General features: G+C 41.6%; 1 protein-coding gene across 1 annotated transcript in view; it reads left to right on the forward strand.

Annotated features, from left to right (window-relative positions):
- The window catches only part of TTN (titin), a 275,334-nt gene that overhangs the window by 200,677 nt on the left and 58,911 nt on the right, over positions 1-15,746 (forward strand). The window contains 23 exon segments of the mRNA XM_010859754.1: positions 891-1,187; positions 1,297-1,596; positions 1,682-1,996; positions 2,083-2,231; positions 3,432-3,582; positions 3,671-3,952; positions 5,178-5,480; positions 5,975-6,277; positions 6,381-6,662; positions 6,769-7,068; positions 7,162-7,464; positions 7,560-7,868; positions 7,983-8,264; positions 8,386-8,685; positions 8,769-9,062; positions 9,170-12,136; positions 12,464-12,784; positions 12,881-13,165; positions 13,263-13,562; positions 13,873-14,175; positions 14,605-14,880; positions 14,984-15,283; positions 15,376-15,678. Of these exon segments, the coding sequence (XP_010858056.1) occupies positions 891-1,187; positions 1,297-1,596; positions 1,682-1,996; positions 2,083-2,231; positions 3,432-3,582; positions 3,671-3,952; positions 5,178-5,480; positions 5,975-6,277; positions 6,381-6,662; positions 6,769-7,068; positions 7,162-7,464; positions 7,560-7,868; positions 7,983-8,264; positions 8,386-8,685; positions 8,769-9,062; positions 9,170-12,136; positions 12,464-12,784; positions 12,881-13,165; positions 13,263-13,562; positions 13,873-14,175; positions 14,605-14,880; positions 14,984-15,283; positions 15,376-15,678 (9,225 nt within the window).

Consider the following 15,746-nt stretch of genomic DNA (forward strand, 5'->3'; position numbering starts at 1 on the left):
CATTTCCTTACAGGTTACCTTTCCTTTACTAAAAGGAGATACTGTGTGGAGTTTCCTTACTCTGATTTTTCTCCACAGCAGGCTGTTTTACTTACCAAAAGATAAAACAGCTCCTCTGCATGCTCCTCAAAAGGGGCAAAAAGTAACCAGTTATTTTGTTAGCAACTGCCAGGGCCCATTTATATTCATAGTCAAGTCTCTTTCTACTTGAGAAAAAGAAACTTGTTCACATATCATGATAACCATGAATACTCTGATAACAACATCAAAGGAAATGACATTGAGTGTCCTTGAGTAAAGATTACATGGGTTTTATTAAAACTATATTGATTCTTCTCTGAGAAAAAGATACATCCATTTTAAGAGATAAAATATCCACAGAAATATGCTAATAATTCTTCCTGTAATTATTGTTACCATCTCTACTGCTGTGTATGTGTTAGTTCTCTCTTCTAAACTTAGGAAAGTGGTAGTCACCAGCCACTTTGCATATTCTTATACTAAATTCATGAAAAAGGGAAAATTGCTCTGCCTCTACTAGCAGTTATATTTCTTAAAAGGAGAAGTCATCTCAGAACAAAATAGGTCCCTTCATTACTCTGAATAAATATTAGGGAATATCATAAAAGAACTCCCAAGCCTAAACTACTTACTACAGTTGCACTTCTTTCAGTATCTACAATCATAATGATGCCAGGGAAGAGACAGGCAATAGCTGATACATAGCTACATATAGATCAATAAAGGATGATGACCACCTATGCCTGTCCCCCAAACTGGTACAAATTAGCTGAAGACAGATCTGTTCTTTATGAATTCTATTCAATACGTCTGATCCTTTAGTGTTTTATGTTTCTAATGACAACATTTTTTTTTTTTAAATAATCTAGGCCCACCTGCAATTGAGCTAAAAGAATTCATGGAGGTTGAAGAAGGAACTGATGTTAACATTGTGGCCAAAATTAAAGGTGTGCCATTTCCGACACTGACCTGGTTTAAAGCTCCTCCAAAGAAGCCTGATAACAAAGAACCCATTGTCTATGATACCCATGTCAACAAACTGGTGGTGGATGACACTTGCACCCTAGTGATCCCACAGTCTCGCAGGAGTGACACTGCCTTATACACCATCACAGCTGTGAATAACCTGGGAACAGCATCAAAGGAAATGAGACTGAATGTCCTTGGTAAAGATGACATGATTTTATTCAAACTACATGACTTTCTGTTCATAAACGTAATATTTGGTTTTAAGATCTTTCCCTTAAAAGCGTTTCTCTTTTAAAACCATTTTAGGTCGCCCTGGCCCTCCAGTGGGACCAATAAAGTTCGAATCTATTTCAGCAGATCAGATGACATTATCTTGGCTTCCACCTATAGACGATGGTGGGTCTAAGATTACAAACTATGTAATTGAGAAAAGAGAAGCTAACAGGAAGACATGGGTGCGTGTCTCCAGTGAGCCCAAAGAATGCACGTACACAATTCCCAAGTTGCTAGAAGGCCATGAGTATGTATTCCGAATCATGGCCCAGAATAAATACGGCATTGGGGAGCCTCTTGACAGCGAACCTGAAACAGCGAGAAACCTCTTCTGTAAGTATCACATAGTTCACATTCAAAGTCATTATTGCCTTTGTCTTTCATAATTTCTTATAAATCACTGTGATTTTTGTCACAGCTGTCCCAGGAGCACCAGATAAGCCAACAGTTAGCAGTGTGACTCGAAACTCCATGACTGTCAATTGGGAAGAGCCAGAATACGATGGAGGCTCTCCTGTGACCGGATATTGGCTAGAAATGAAAGACACCACTACAAAGAGATGGAAGAGAGTTAACCGAGATCCTATCAAAGCCATGACTTTGGGTGTTTCCTACAAAGTGACTGGTCTCATTGAAGGTTCTGATTATCAATTCCGGGTATATGCCATCAATGCTGCTGGTGTGGGGCCAGCAAGTCTGCCATCAGACCCAGCAACTGCTAGAGATCCAATTGGTAAGCCTTCAAACCATTCCTGTTTCTTTTTTCTTCCCAAAAGTACCATGGAAAAGTCAAGAATAATGTCTACTGGTTCTTTCCAGCACCTCCTGGCCCTCCATTTCCCAAAGTTACAGACTGGACTAAATCATCTGCGGATCTGGAGTGGTCTCCCCCACTAAAAGATGGTGGGTCCAGAGTAACAGGATATATCGTTGAATATAAAGAAGAAGGAAAAGAAGAATGGGAAAAGGTAGCTAAACTTGGCATGATGGGAATATACTGTAAATAAACTGAACATGTATAGTTATTCTCATTCTTACCTGTATTTTTTAAATTAAGAAATCAGAAAAATAGTTTAACTGATAATCCAGACATCTTATATCAAAAATTTAATCAAAATTTGTCCTTAAAACAATTATCCTTCAATTAAAAATAAATTTAATTATAAAAAACTTAAGTTTTATTATGATGAACCTTTTGGCTCTAAAGCTTAAAAAAGTAGAATAAGTACAGTACAGTTTTTTCAATCATTTGACAATATTGTAAAATATAATTGCTTCCATTCAGTATTTACCTATAATATCTGATCCATTAAACCTAAATTGACAATAATTTTCCCAAAGAGAGTGAAGACACTATTGTTACACTTTGGAAAGCTATTAAAAAACTACAGTAGTCCCCTTCTATCCCCAAGGGATACATTCTAAGACCCCCCCAGTGGATGGTTGAAACCAAGAATTATACTGAGTGCTCTCTATATACTATGGTTTTTCTTATACTAATGGGCAGGTTATTGTTTAGGGGCTGCTGTTTGCTCAGTCATGTCCGACTCTTTATGATCCTATGGACTGTAGCCCACCAGGCTTCTCTGTCCATGGGATTTCCCAGACAAGAATACTGGAGGGGGTTGCCTTTTCCTTTCCAGATCTTCCTGACTCAGGGATTAAACCTGCGTCTCCTGCATTGGCACATGGATTCTTTACCACTGAGCCACCAGGGAAGCCAGATGGTTCACTTCCCAAGCAGAGATGGAGCAGGATGACCCAAGATATCATTATATTGCTCAGAATGGAACTCAGTTTAAAACTGATGAATTGTTTATTTATGGAAACTATTTTCCATTTAGTATTTTCAGATTCCCAATGACTTCTGTGGTAAATAAAACCACAGATAAGAAAGCATTACTGTATTCCAGGGGCTTCCCAGGTAGCACAGTGGTAAAGAACCCACTTCCTAGGCAGGAGACATGAGACAACGGGTTAGATCCTTAGGTTGGGAAGATGCCCTGGACGAGGAAAGGCAACCCCCTCCAGTATTCTTGCCTGGAAAATCCCATGGACAGAGGAGCCTGGCAGGCTACAGTCCATAAGGTCACAAAAAGTCAGACATAACTGAGCACGCATGTCACACACTGTATTCTAATTATAAAATGGCTGTGACTTTTCCCTAGGCTAAAGATAAAGAAGTGAGAGGAACAAAACTTGTTGTGACAGGATTGAAAGAAGGAGCATTCTACAAATTTAGAGTTAGAGCAGTCAACATTGCCGGCATTGGAGAACCTGGAGAAGTCACAGATGCCATTGAAATGAAGGACAGACTTGGTAATTACTGATGTTTCTATTGTTTTATCAATGTTTGCATTTTGGATTGGAAATGAAAGCAACTTACTATTTTTAAATTGTTTTCCAGAATTACCTGACCTTCAGTTAGATGCCAGCGTCAGAGATAGAATTGTGGTCCATGCTGGAGGGGTGATTCGGATCATCGCCTATGTCTCTGGAAAGCCTCCTCCAACTGTTACCTGGAACATGAATGAAAGAGCTTTACCTCAAGAGGCCACCATTGAGACCACAGCCATTAGCTCATCCATGGTCATCAAGAATTGCCAGAGGAGCCACCAAGGCGTCTATTCTCTTCTTGCTAAAAATGCAGCAGGGGAAAGAAAGAAGACAATTATCGTTGATGTATTAGGTAAAAACTCAGTTTGTCCACACATCTTTTAAAAATAACATTTTATTTCACCTACAAGAAAGATGTACTATTAAGAAAACTATATTACAAATATTTTGGAAAATAAGAAAAATTACCCACAATCACGTTAACCTCTATTATTAGCATTTTTTTAAATTCCCTCCTTACTGTTTATCTAATATATACTTTAACATGGCTGTACTCCTACTATGAAGTCCTGTATGTTGCCTTTTTTGTATAGCATGCTACCATAAGCATTTACTGTATTATTATATAGTCTTTATAAAAGCAACTTTCCTGCAAATGTCCAAGAATGTTTAACAGTTTGCTAATAAGATTGACCATTTTTCACATCTAGGACCTGCTATTTATTATAATAATGCAAAAATCCCTTGGAAGCTGTCCACATGCTAATCAAAGAGAAGCATCATATTGGATTATCAATATTGCATTTCTAGTCCCTGAATATTGAGTTGAACTCTCTCTGACTGCTCTCTTCCAGTGATTTGCTCAGAAAGTGAAGCCTTCCCACTCAGATCTCTCTCTCAGCATGTCTCTAGGCTCAGCCATACTCCAAACACCCAGTTCTTATGTTAAAATAACCAGTTCTCTACTGAGCATAATTCATATTATGAAACTGGTTTATTAATGAAAATGGCATGAAGAAACAATCTCATTGAGCAATTCTTCTGTCCAATGGCTGTTACTTTACAAAGTGGTGTATTTCCAGGTTAAACTGCAACTGTCTCACTGGTCATTCTGAGATTTGGGGTCTTCTGTGCTACTCAGATTCACTGATCACCCTGAAAAAATTCTCTCCCCCTTTTCCTTCTGGAGAGTAAACTAAACACAAAAAATAGTCATGCCGCTCCTCACCCTTCTCGCATCTCCCTCTGTGCACTTTCCTCCCAACATCACCCTCTTATCTGACTCACAAATTACTAAAAAAATTGTATATATGTGTGTGTATATATGTAAAGCTTTTCCATAAGTCTCCGTTAAAGCAGGGGCAATCAGTAACTACTGCAAACTTACTTTATTTTAAAATATGGTTGGATATAGACATCAGGAAAGAAAGGAAAAAATAAAAACCTCAATAAACACAAAATCTTGCTTTTTTCGTAACAGTATTTTTGTCTCCCTTTTAAAAACAGAGGGTAACAAATGTTGAGCCCTGTGGTTCATTGAAGTCAAACAACTAGAAACCTTCCCCTCTTATTTCTAGATGTACCAGGTCCTGTTGGAATACCATTCCTGGCTCACAACCTGACCAATGACTCCTGCAAGCTGACGTGGTTCTCACCAGAAGATGATGGGGGCTCTCCCATCACCAATTATGTAATTGAAAAGCGGGAAGCTGACCACAGAGCATGGACCCCAGTGACATACACAGTTACCCGACATAATGCTACCGTCCAGGGTCTCATTCAAGGAAAAGCCTACTTTTTCCGAATTGCGGCTGAAAATAGTATTGGCATGGGCCCATTTGTCGAGACCACAGATGCACTTGTCATAAGAGATCCAATCAGTAAGTAAAGTTTAAAACAGTTTCATCCTTAATCACTTCTTCACTCATTTAATCAAAGACTGCAGTGACAAAAGAGGTGTATAAATAAATGCCAGACATTTCTTTCATTTGACAAATACTGAGTATCTGATGTTGGTTCTATTTGAATGTGACTGTGGAAGACATTATGGGAATACATATTCCTCAGATCCTTCCATATAATACTGCACTTTTAAAATTTTCACTTAATGGCATAAACATGAAGTAGTTTACTAACTCTGAAACTACCAGCTCTGGAGAACTTTCCTGAATTATCTGGTCTCAATTAACCTCGATTTTGTCATCTGGAAATCAGAGTGTATTGGATCCCTTTTAGTTACTCATTTTATGTTGAGATCTCTTTTGTCACTTACCAAACAAATAGTTTAATGTTTAAATGCAATCCTCAGAAAGTAATATTTACCACATTCTCCTACATTTTTAACATTTGTCTCACTGTCACTCCACACTTGTAGCTGTACCAGAGCGTCCTGAAGACCTGGAAGTCAAAGAAGTTACCAAAGAGTCTGTCACTTTGACTTGGAATCCCCCTAAGTATGATGGCGGATCTGACATTATCAACTATGTCCTAGAAAGCCGTCTCATTGGAACTGAGAAGTTCCACAAAGTTACAAGTGACAACTTGATGAGCAGGAAATACACCGTGAAAGGCTTAAAAGAAGGTGATACCTACGAGTACCGTGTCAGTGCTGTCAATATTGTTGGACAAGGCAAACCATCATTTTGCACCAAGCCAATCACTTGCAAGGATGAGCTGGGTATGTGTCAAATGCAGCTTACACTTTGAAAACTTGTACGCACATACAGATTTACCGTAAGACATCAGTCAGACTGATTTGCCTTTATCATTATACATTTCAGCTCCTCCAACGCTTGACCTCGACTTCAGAGATAAGCTCACAATTCGAGTTGGTGAAGCTTTTGCCCTCACTGGCCGTTACTCAGGCAAACCAAAGCCTAAAGTTTCTTGGTTCAAAGATGAAGCTGATGTGCTGGAAGATGACCGCACTCATATAAAGACCACCCCGACGACACTTGCTCTAGAGAAGCTCAAGGCCAAGCGTTCAGATTCTGGCAAATACTCTGTGGTTGTGGAGAACAGTACAGGCTCCAGGAAGGGTGTCTGTCAAGTTAATGTTGTTGGTAAGTATTATTTAGAAAGTATTAGAAACATTCTGTTCTTTCCGAAGCAGAAATGGAAATAACATTTTGTGCTGTGTTCTTTTTTTTTTTTTTTTTTTTTATTCAGACCGTCCTGGACCACCAGTAGGACCAGTTATTTTTGATGAGGTGACAAAAGATTACATGGTTATCTCTTGGAAGCCGCCTTTAGATGATGGAGGCAGTGAAATTACCAATTACATTATTGAGAAGAAGGAGGTGGGCAAAGACGTTTGGATGCCCGTGACATCTGCAAGTGCCAAAACAACATGCAAAGTTTCTAAACTGCTTGAAGGAAAAGATTATATTTTCCGGATACATGCTGAAAACCTGTATGGAATAAGTGATCCTCTGGTGTCTGACTCAATGAAAGCCAAAGATCGCTTCAGTATGCATCGTATTTCTTGTCAGTGATTTAATGTTTGCTGTTGTTAACAGGAAGAATTAAATGTCTAACACATTGTGCTAATGTTTGTTATAGGGGTTCCTGATGCACCTGACCAGCCAATCGTTACAGAAGTTACCAAAGACTCTGCATTAGTCTCCTGGAACCCGCCACATGATGGAGGAAAGCCCATCACAAACTACATCCTGGAAAAGAGAGAAACTATGTCTAAAATATGGGCTAGAGTTACCAAAGAGCCTATCCATCCATACACTAAATTTAGGGTTCCTGATCTTCTAGAGGGGTGTCACTATGAATTCCGGGTTTCTGCAGAAAATGAAATTGGTATTGGAGACCCAAGTCCACCATCCAAACCAGTCTTTGCTAAAGACCCAATTGGTATAGTACTAAAGCATTCTTTCAGCTTTCATTTTATCTGAGTTTGTTTCCAGCTGTATTCTAACTCTGTTTTGATTTTCTCTTTTATTCTGTAGCTAAACCAAGTCCACCTGTTAATCCTGAAGCAATAGATACAACATGTAATTCAGTCGATCTAACCTGGCAGCCACCACGTCGTGATGGTGGGAGCAAGATTCTGGGTTATATTGTTGAGTACCAGAAAGTTGGAGATGAAGAATGGAAGAGAGCCAATCACACTCCTGAGTCTTGTCCTGAAACTAACTATAAAGTCACCGGTCTTCGGGATGGTCAATCCTATAAGTTCAGAGTAATAGCAGTCAACGCAGCTGGCGAGTCAGATCCAGCTCATGTTCCTGAGCCAGTGCTAGTAAAAGACAGGCTCGGTGAGTACAGACATTCTCAGTTGCCTCTGCAAGGAAGACAGGTTTCATCGTCTATGCTTAACTGTAAAATACACAAACAAAGCAAATCTGAAAGTACCATTCTCTTTATTCTAGAACCCCCCGAGTTGATTCTTGATGCCAACATGGCAAGAGAACAACACATAAGGGTTGGTGATACTCTGAGGCTTAGTGCCATCATCAAAGGAGTGCCATTCCCAAAAGTAACCTGGAAAAAGGAAGACAGAGCGGCTCCAACTAAAGCAAGAATTGACGTTACTCCAGTTGGCAGCAAGCTTGAAATTCGTAATGCTGCCCATGAAGATGGTGGCATTTACTCCTTAACAGTGGAGAATCCAGCTGGTTCAAAAACTGTCTCAGTAAAAGTACTCGTATTAGGTAAGAATTTTAGTGCTTGTGATGGCCTTAATGCAATAACATATAAAAGTAACTCAATACGTTTTGAGTTCTTAGCTGGATTAAATCACTTACAATAACTGCATTGTTTAACACTTTTCAGATAAGCCTGGGCCACCTAGAGATCTGGAAGTCAGTGAGATAAGGAAAGATTCTTGTTACCTTACTTGGAAGGAACCCCTGGATGATGGTGGTTCTGTTATTACAAATTATGTGGTTGAGAGGAAAGATGTTGCCAGTACCGAGTGGTCACCTCTTTCAACTACATCAAAGAAAAAGAGTCACTTGGCTAAACATCTTAATGAAGGCAAGCAGTATGTCTTCCGCGTTGCTGCTGAGAACCAGTATGGACGTGGTCCCTTTGTGGAAACACCTAAACCCATCAAAGCTGTGGATCCCCTACGTAAGTTGCTCTCTTTGGATACAAAAGTACCGTTTGACTGTCTTTGAGAATATTGTTTATTCATCATAACTTCTTCTGAAAAGATCCCCCAGGGCCACCCAAGAACCTACACCATGTGGATGTTGACAAGACTGAAGTCTCCCTTGTTTGGAATAAGCCAGACCGCGATGGTGGCTCTCCAATCACAGGATATTTGGTAGAATATCAGGAAGAGGGCACCCCAGACTGGATTAAGTTCAAGACCGTGACAAACTTAGCGTGTGTTGTTACTGGACTGCAACAAGGGAAGACCTATAGATTCCGGGTAAAAGCTGAAAACATTGTGGGTCTTGGTCTCCCTGACACAACTATCCCAATAGAATGTCAAGAAAAACTAGGTAAATTTTAGATTGGCACTATTTTCCTTCTTTTTAAAATTATTCATGTTGTGATATTATCCATACTGTCAAAAGCAAAATCTAATTTCCTCATGTTTACTTTCCAGTGCCTCCATCTGTGGAGCTGGATGTGAAATTAATTGAAGGCCTTGTGGTAAAAGCCGGAACTACAGTCAGATTCCCTGCCATCATCAGAGGTGTGCCCATTCCTACTGCAAAGTGGACAACCGATGGGGATGAGATTAAAACAGATGAACACTATACAGTTGAAACTGACAACTTCTCATCAGTACTCACCATTAAGAACTGCTTAAGGAAAGACACTGGGGAATACCAGATCACAGTGTCCAATGCAGCCGGCACCAAAACAGTAGCCGTACATCTTACTGTCCTGGATGTTCCTGGCCCACCAACAGGCCCTATTAATATACTGGAAGTTACCCCTGAATATATGACTATATCATGGCTACCACCTAAGGATGATGGAGGAAGCCCTGTGATAAATTACATAGTTGAGAAAAAAGACACAAAGAAAGATACATGGGGTGTGGTCTCTTCAGGTAGCAGCAAGACAAAGTTGAAAGTCCCACACCTGCAAAAGGGATATGAATATGTCTTCCGAGTGAAAGCAGAGAATAAGATTGGTATTGGCCCTCCTCTTGACTCTGTACCGACTGTTGCTAAACATAAATTTAGTCCTCCATCTCCTCCTGGTAAACCAGTGGTTACTGACATTACTGAAAACGCTGCAACAGTGGCATGGACCCTGCCAAAATCTGATGGTGGGAGTCCAATAACTGGTTACTATCTGGAGCGTCGAGAAGTAACAGGCAAATGGGTACGAGTCAACAAAACTCCTTTAGCGGACCTGAAGTTCAGAGTAACTGGACTCTATGAGGGAAATACATATGAGTTTAGAGTGTTTGCCGAGAATCTTGCAGGACTAAGCGGTCCATCCCCAAGTTCTGATCCAATAAAAGCTTGCCGGCCCATCAAACCACCTGGACCACCTATTAATCCTAAGCTGAAAGACAAGACCAGAGAATCAGCTGATCTGGTATGGACAAAGCCTCTCAGCGATGGTGGTAGCCCCATTCTGGGCTATGTTGTAGAATGTCAGAAAGCTGGGACAACACAGTGGGACAGGATTAACAAAGATGAACTCATTAGGCAGTGTGCCTTTAGGGTACCTGGACTCATAGAAGGAAATGAGTACAGATTCCGTATAAAGGCAGCTAACATTGTGGGAGAGGGAGAGCCACGCGAACTAGCAGAATCTGTAATTGCAAAGGACATCCTTCATCCTCCAGAAGTAGAACTTGATGTAACCTGCCGTGATGTCATCACCGTCAGAGTGGGCCAGACTATCCGCATTCTTGCTCGGGTCAAAGGCAGACCTGAACCAGACATAACTTGGTCCAAGGAAGGCAAAGCATTGGTCCGAGATAAGCGGGTTAACATCATTCACGAACTACCTCGTGTTGAGTTGCAAATTAAAGAAGCTGTTAGAGCTGATCATGGCAAGTACATCATCTCAGCCAAGAACAGCAGTGGACATGCCCAAGGTTTTGCTATCGTTAATGTCCTTGACAGACCTGGGCCTTGCCAGAACTTAAAGGTCACCAATGTAACCAAAGAGAACTGTACAATTTCTTGGGAAAACCCACTAGACAATGGTGGCTCAGAAATAACAAACTTTATAGTGGAATATCGCAAACCAAATCAGAAAGGCTGGTCAATTGTCGCCTCAGATGTCACTAAGCGATTAATCAAAGCCAACCTCTTAGCCAACAACGAATACTATTTCCGAGTTTGTGCAGAGAATAAAGTAGGTGTTGGGCCAACCATTGAAACCAAAACTCCAATTCTGGCTATTAACCCTATTGATAGACCAGGGGAGCCTGAAAACCTTCATATTGCAGATAAAGGAAAGACATTTGTCTATCTAAAATGGAGGCGGCCTGATTATGATGGTGGTAGCCCAAATCTATCATATCATGTTGAAAGGAGGCTGAAGGGCGCTGCTGATTGGGAAAGAGTGCATAAAGGAAGCATTAAAGAAACCCACTACATGGTTGACAAATGTGTGGAAAACCAGATTTATGAGTTCAGAGTGCAAACAAAGAATGAAGGTGGGGAAAGTGACTGGGTAAAGACAGAGGAAGTTGTTGTGAAGGAAGACTTACAGAAACCAGTACTCGACCTGAAGTTAAGTGGTGTGCTCACTGTCAAAGCAGGAGACACCATTCGACTTGAGGCAGGTGTTAGAGGCAAACCGTTTCCAGAAGTTTCCTGGACCAAGGACAAAGATGCTACAGACTTAACAAGATCACCAAGGGTCAAGATTGACACCAGTGGTGATTCGTCTAAATTCTCTCTCACTAAAGCAAAGCGAAGTGATGGTGGTAAATACGTAGTTACAGCAACTAACACAGCTGGCAGTTTTGTGGCCTTTGCCACCGTGAATGTTTTAGATAAGCCTGGTCCTGTAAGGAATCTGAAAATTACTGATGTGTGTAGTGACAGGTGTTCTCTTCGCTGGGATCCACCGGAGGATGATGGTGGCTGTGAGATCCAAAATTATATTTTAGAAAAATGTGAGAGCAAGAGAATGGTTTGGTCCACCTTTTCCTCTACTATCTTGACACCTGGTACTACAGTAACACGTCTCATAGAAGGAAATGAATATATCTTCAGAGTCCGTGCAGAAAATAAAATAGGCACAGGGCCTCCAACAGAAACTAAGCCAGTCATTGCAAAAACCAAATATGATAAACCTGGTCGCCCTGATCCTCCAGAAGTCACTAAAGTAAGCAAAGAGGAGATGACCGTGGTTTGGGCGCCACCTGAATATGATGGTGGAAAGTCCATCACAGGATACTATTTGGAGAAAAAGGAAAAACATTCAACGCGATGGGTCCCTGTCAACAAGAGTGCAATTCCCGAGAGACGTCTAAAAGTACAGAATCTCCTTCCAGGACATGAGTATCAGTTCCGTGTCAAGGCAGAAAATGAAGTTGGAATTGGAGAACCAAGTTTGCCATCAAGACCAGTGGTGGCAAAAGACCCCATAGGTATGATGTTCTTGTTTTTCTCTGGTATTATATCAACTCTTAATCTCAAACGCAGAGGTATTAGACAAGTAAGTTAAATCCACAACATCAAAACTTTATCATAGCCAGTATTTTTCCAAATAGATCTTTTACCAACTCACCTAAAATGTACGAACAACGGTAGATTCTAAATTTACAAAGGAACATAAGGAGGACTTAGGTAGCAATTGAGAAATTGAATGTACTATCTGTGGTTAATTAAGAATAGACTATATAAAATTATACATTAACATATCACTAATCGTGGTTAACCATGTGTAAATTTATTCTTACATAATTTACTTTCAGAACCACCTGGTCCACCAACCAATCTCAAAGTGGTTGATACAACCAAAAGTTCCATAACTCTCGGGTGGGGAAAACCAGTGTATGATGGTGGTGCACCGATCATTGGCTATGTTGTGGAAATGAGACCTAAAAAAGCAGACATGTCACCGGATGAAGGCTGGAAAAGGTGCAATGCTGCAGCGCAACTTGTCCGCATGGAATTCACTGTGACCAGCTTGGATGAAAACCAGGAATATGAGTTCAGGGTTTGTGCCCAAAACCAAGTTGGCATCGGGCGCCCTGCAGAACTAAAGGATGCTATTAAACCTAAAGAAATCCTAGGTGAGGCCCTAGGTTATCACTTGGTTCACTGTTTTCACTTCTCACGTGACTTCCCCACATTCTGAAGTCAACTAATGGCCTTCGTGTCATTTGTAGAACCTCCAGAGATTGACTTGGATGCCAGCATGAGAAAACTGGTCACCGTGAGGGCAGGATGCCCCATCCGACTATTTGCCATCGTGAGAGGGCGACCAGCCCCTAAGGTCACCTGGAGAAAAGTGGGTATTGATAACGTGGTCAGAAAGGGACAGGTCGATTTGGTTGACACCATGGCCTTCCTCGTCATCCCCAATTCTACACGTGACGACTCAGGAAAATACTCCTTGACGCTTGTGAACCCAGCGGGAGAAAAGGCCGTGTTTGTGAATGTCAGAGTATTAGGTGGGTGGTGAACAACTGTCTTCCTCCCCTTCAGAAACTCCTTAGTTAATCAGGAGGCTGAGGGAACTCGTATGTCTAATCTTGTGGTTCTTTACAGATACCCCTGGGCCCGTGTCTGATTTAAAAGTCTCGGATGTCACTAAAACATCGTGCCACATTTCCTGGGCCCCTCCCGAGAATGATGGCGGGAGCCAGGTGACACATTATATCGTGGAGAAACGTGAGGCCGAGAGAAAGACATGGGCGACAGTCACCCCAGAAGTGAAGAAAACGAGCTTCCACGTCACCAATCTTGTCCCTGGGACAGAGTATTTCTTCAGAGTGACTGCTGTCAACGAGTATGGCCCCGGTGTCCCAACAGATGTCCCCAAACCAGTGCTTGCGACAGACCCTCTAAGTAAGTCACATCCTTTCTCCCCTCTTAACCCCAGTCCCCGATTTCAATCAAGTCAAGACACAAACACTTACCAAATACCAAAACCCTAAAGGGCTTTAACTTGTAGAAACCTACACAGCACAAAAAAATATCTCACTCACTCACTGAAGACTTCTGATCTGCCTCCTCGAGTACTTTTTACTTTCAACAGCCCGAACCACCTTTCCCACATAACTTTGAAGCAGGTGGCATATGAAAACATTGATGTATATTACAAAGGGATGGATTTGGCGACCTGGACAGTTTTTTCTTAATCATGTTTTTCTTCCAGGTGAGCCGGATCCCCCCAGGAAACTCGAGGTTACTGAAATGACAAAGAACAGCGCTGTATTAGCCTGGTTACCACCCCTGCGTGACGGAGGCGCTAAAATCGACGGCTACATCGTTAGTTACAGGGAAGAGGAGCAGCCTGCAGATCGCTGGACAGAGTACTCAGTGGTGAAAGACCTCAGCCTGGTAGTCACTGGCCTCAAGGAAGGGAAGAAATACAAATTTAGAGTAGCGGCCAGAAATGCCGTGGGAGTCAGTTTGCCGAGAGAAGCTGAAGGCGTGTACGAAGCCAAAGAACAGCTATGTACGTGGACACTGAGTCATTTTTATCATGTGATAAAAGTTTACAAGAATTTTCTTTTGACATGGAGACATTTATCCCTGAAGAATCTAATTCCATAAATACCCGAAATATAGGAGAGAATAGTGGTTTTAAAACATTTGCACCCACAACACATGGTAAAACAACTTAAATCATGACACAGCACACACAGACATATATATAACCTTAAAAAGAAGTTTCTTAGAGCAACACCCATCCTTATTATGTATGCTGGACTCTGGTATTTTCAATTCAATCTCATTCTTTTTAAAAAGTATTAGCAGTGATGCAAACATCACCTGGAACCTGCTAATGGGTTATTATTCACCACTTGAAAAACACTAGTATAGTTCCTCATTAGAGGAAATTTAACCTCCCCACAAAATTAATGTATCTTCATCTTACTTTCAGTGCCACCCAAGATCCTCATGCCAGAGCAGATTACTATCAAAGCTGGGAAGAAACTCCGAATCGAAGCCCATGTGTATGGAAAGCCTAATCCGGTCTGTAAATGGAAAAAAGGAGAAGATGACGTTGTCACGTCCAGCCACCTGGCTGTGCATAAAGCAGAGAATTCTTCAGTTCTGATCATAAAAGATGTTACTAGGAAAGACAGCGGTTACTATAGCCTCACTGCAGAGAACAGTTCTGGGACAGACACTCAGAAAATCAAAGTCATCGTCATGGGTAGGTTCAGCATTAGACAAACAGCCATCCACATGTGAAGATCAGAAGCATTTTTTCCAGTCCCATTCCTGTCCTTACCTTTCTCTCCTCTCGGTTCACGCAGACGCTCCTGGACCCCCGCAGCCTCCGTTTGACATTTCTGACATAGACGCCGATGCCTGCTCCCTGTCCTGGCACATTCCTCTGGAGGACGGAGGCAGTAACATCACCAATTACATCGTGGAGAAGTGTGACGTGAGCCGAGGTGACTGGGTGACAGCTCTAGCTTCAGTGACAAAAACTTCCTGCAGGGTTGGAAAACTGATCCCAGGCCAAGAGTACATCTTCCGGGTCCGTGCAGAGAATCGATTTGGCATTTCAGAGCCTCTTACATCTCCGAAGATGGTGGCTAAGTTCCCATTTGGTATGTTCCTTTTAGGACGAAAAACTGAACTGTTTTCTTTCTCATCTGTTACTTAGGCTAGAAACTGACATCTCCCTGGTTTTCATCTCCAGGTGTTCCAAGTGAACCCAAGAACGCACGCGTCACTAAAGTCAACAAAGACTGCATCTTTGTGGCATGGGACAGACCCGACAGCGATGGAGGCAGCCCCATTACTGGCTACCTGATTGAACGCAAAGAAAGAAACAGTTTGCTCTGGGTGAAAGCCAATGACACCCCTGTCCGGTCAACTGAATATCCCTGTGCTGGCCTGGTAGAAGGCCTTGAGTATTCATTCAGAATCTATGCCCTAAACAAAGCTGGATCCAGCCCACCCAGCAAACCAACTGAATATGTGACTGCAAGAACTCCAGTTGGTGAGTAATTTTTTTTTTTTTAAAGTATTATGAGGACACATTTAAATCTTAGCATCTCTAAATGTTAC

This window comes from Bison bison, unplaced genomic scaffold (genome assembly GCF_000754665.1).
Source record: "Bison bison bison isolate TAMUID 2011002044 unplaced genomic scaffold, Bison_UMD1.0 scf7180017864460, whole genome shotgun sequence".
NCBI lineage: Eukaryota > Metazoa > Chordata > Mammalia > Artiodactyla > Bovidae > Bison > Bison bison.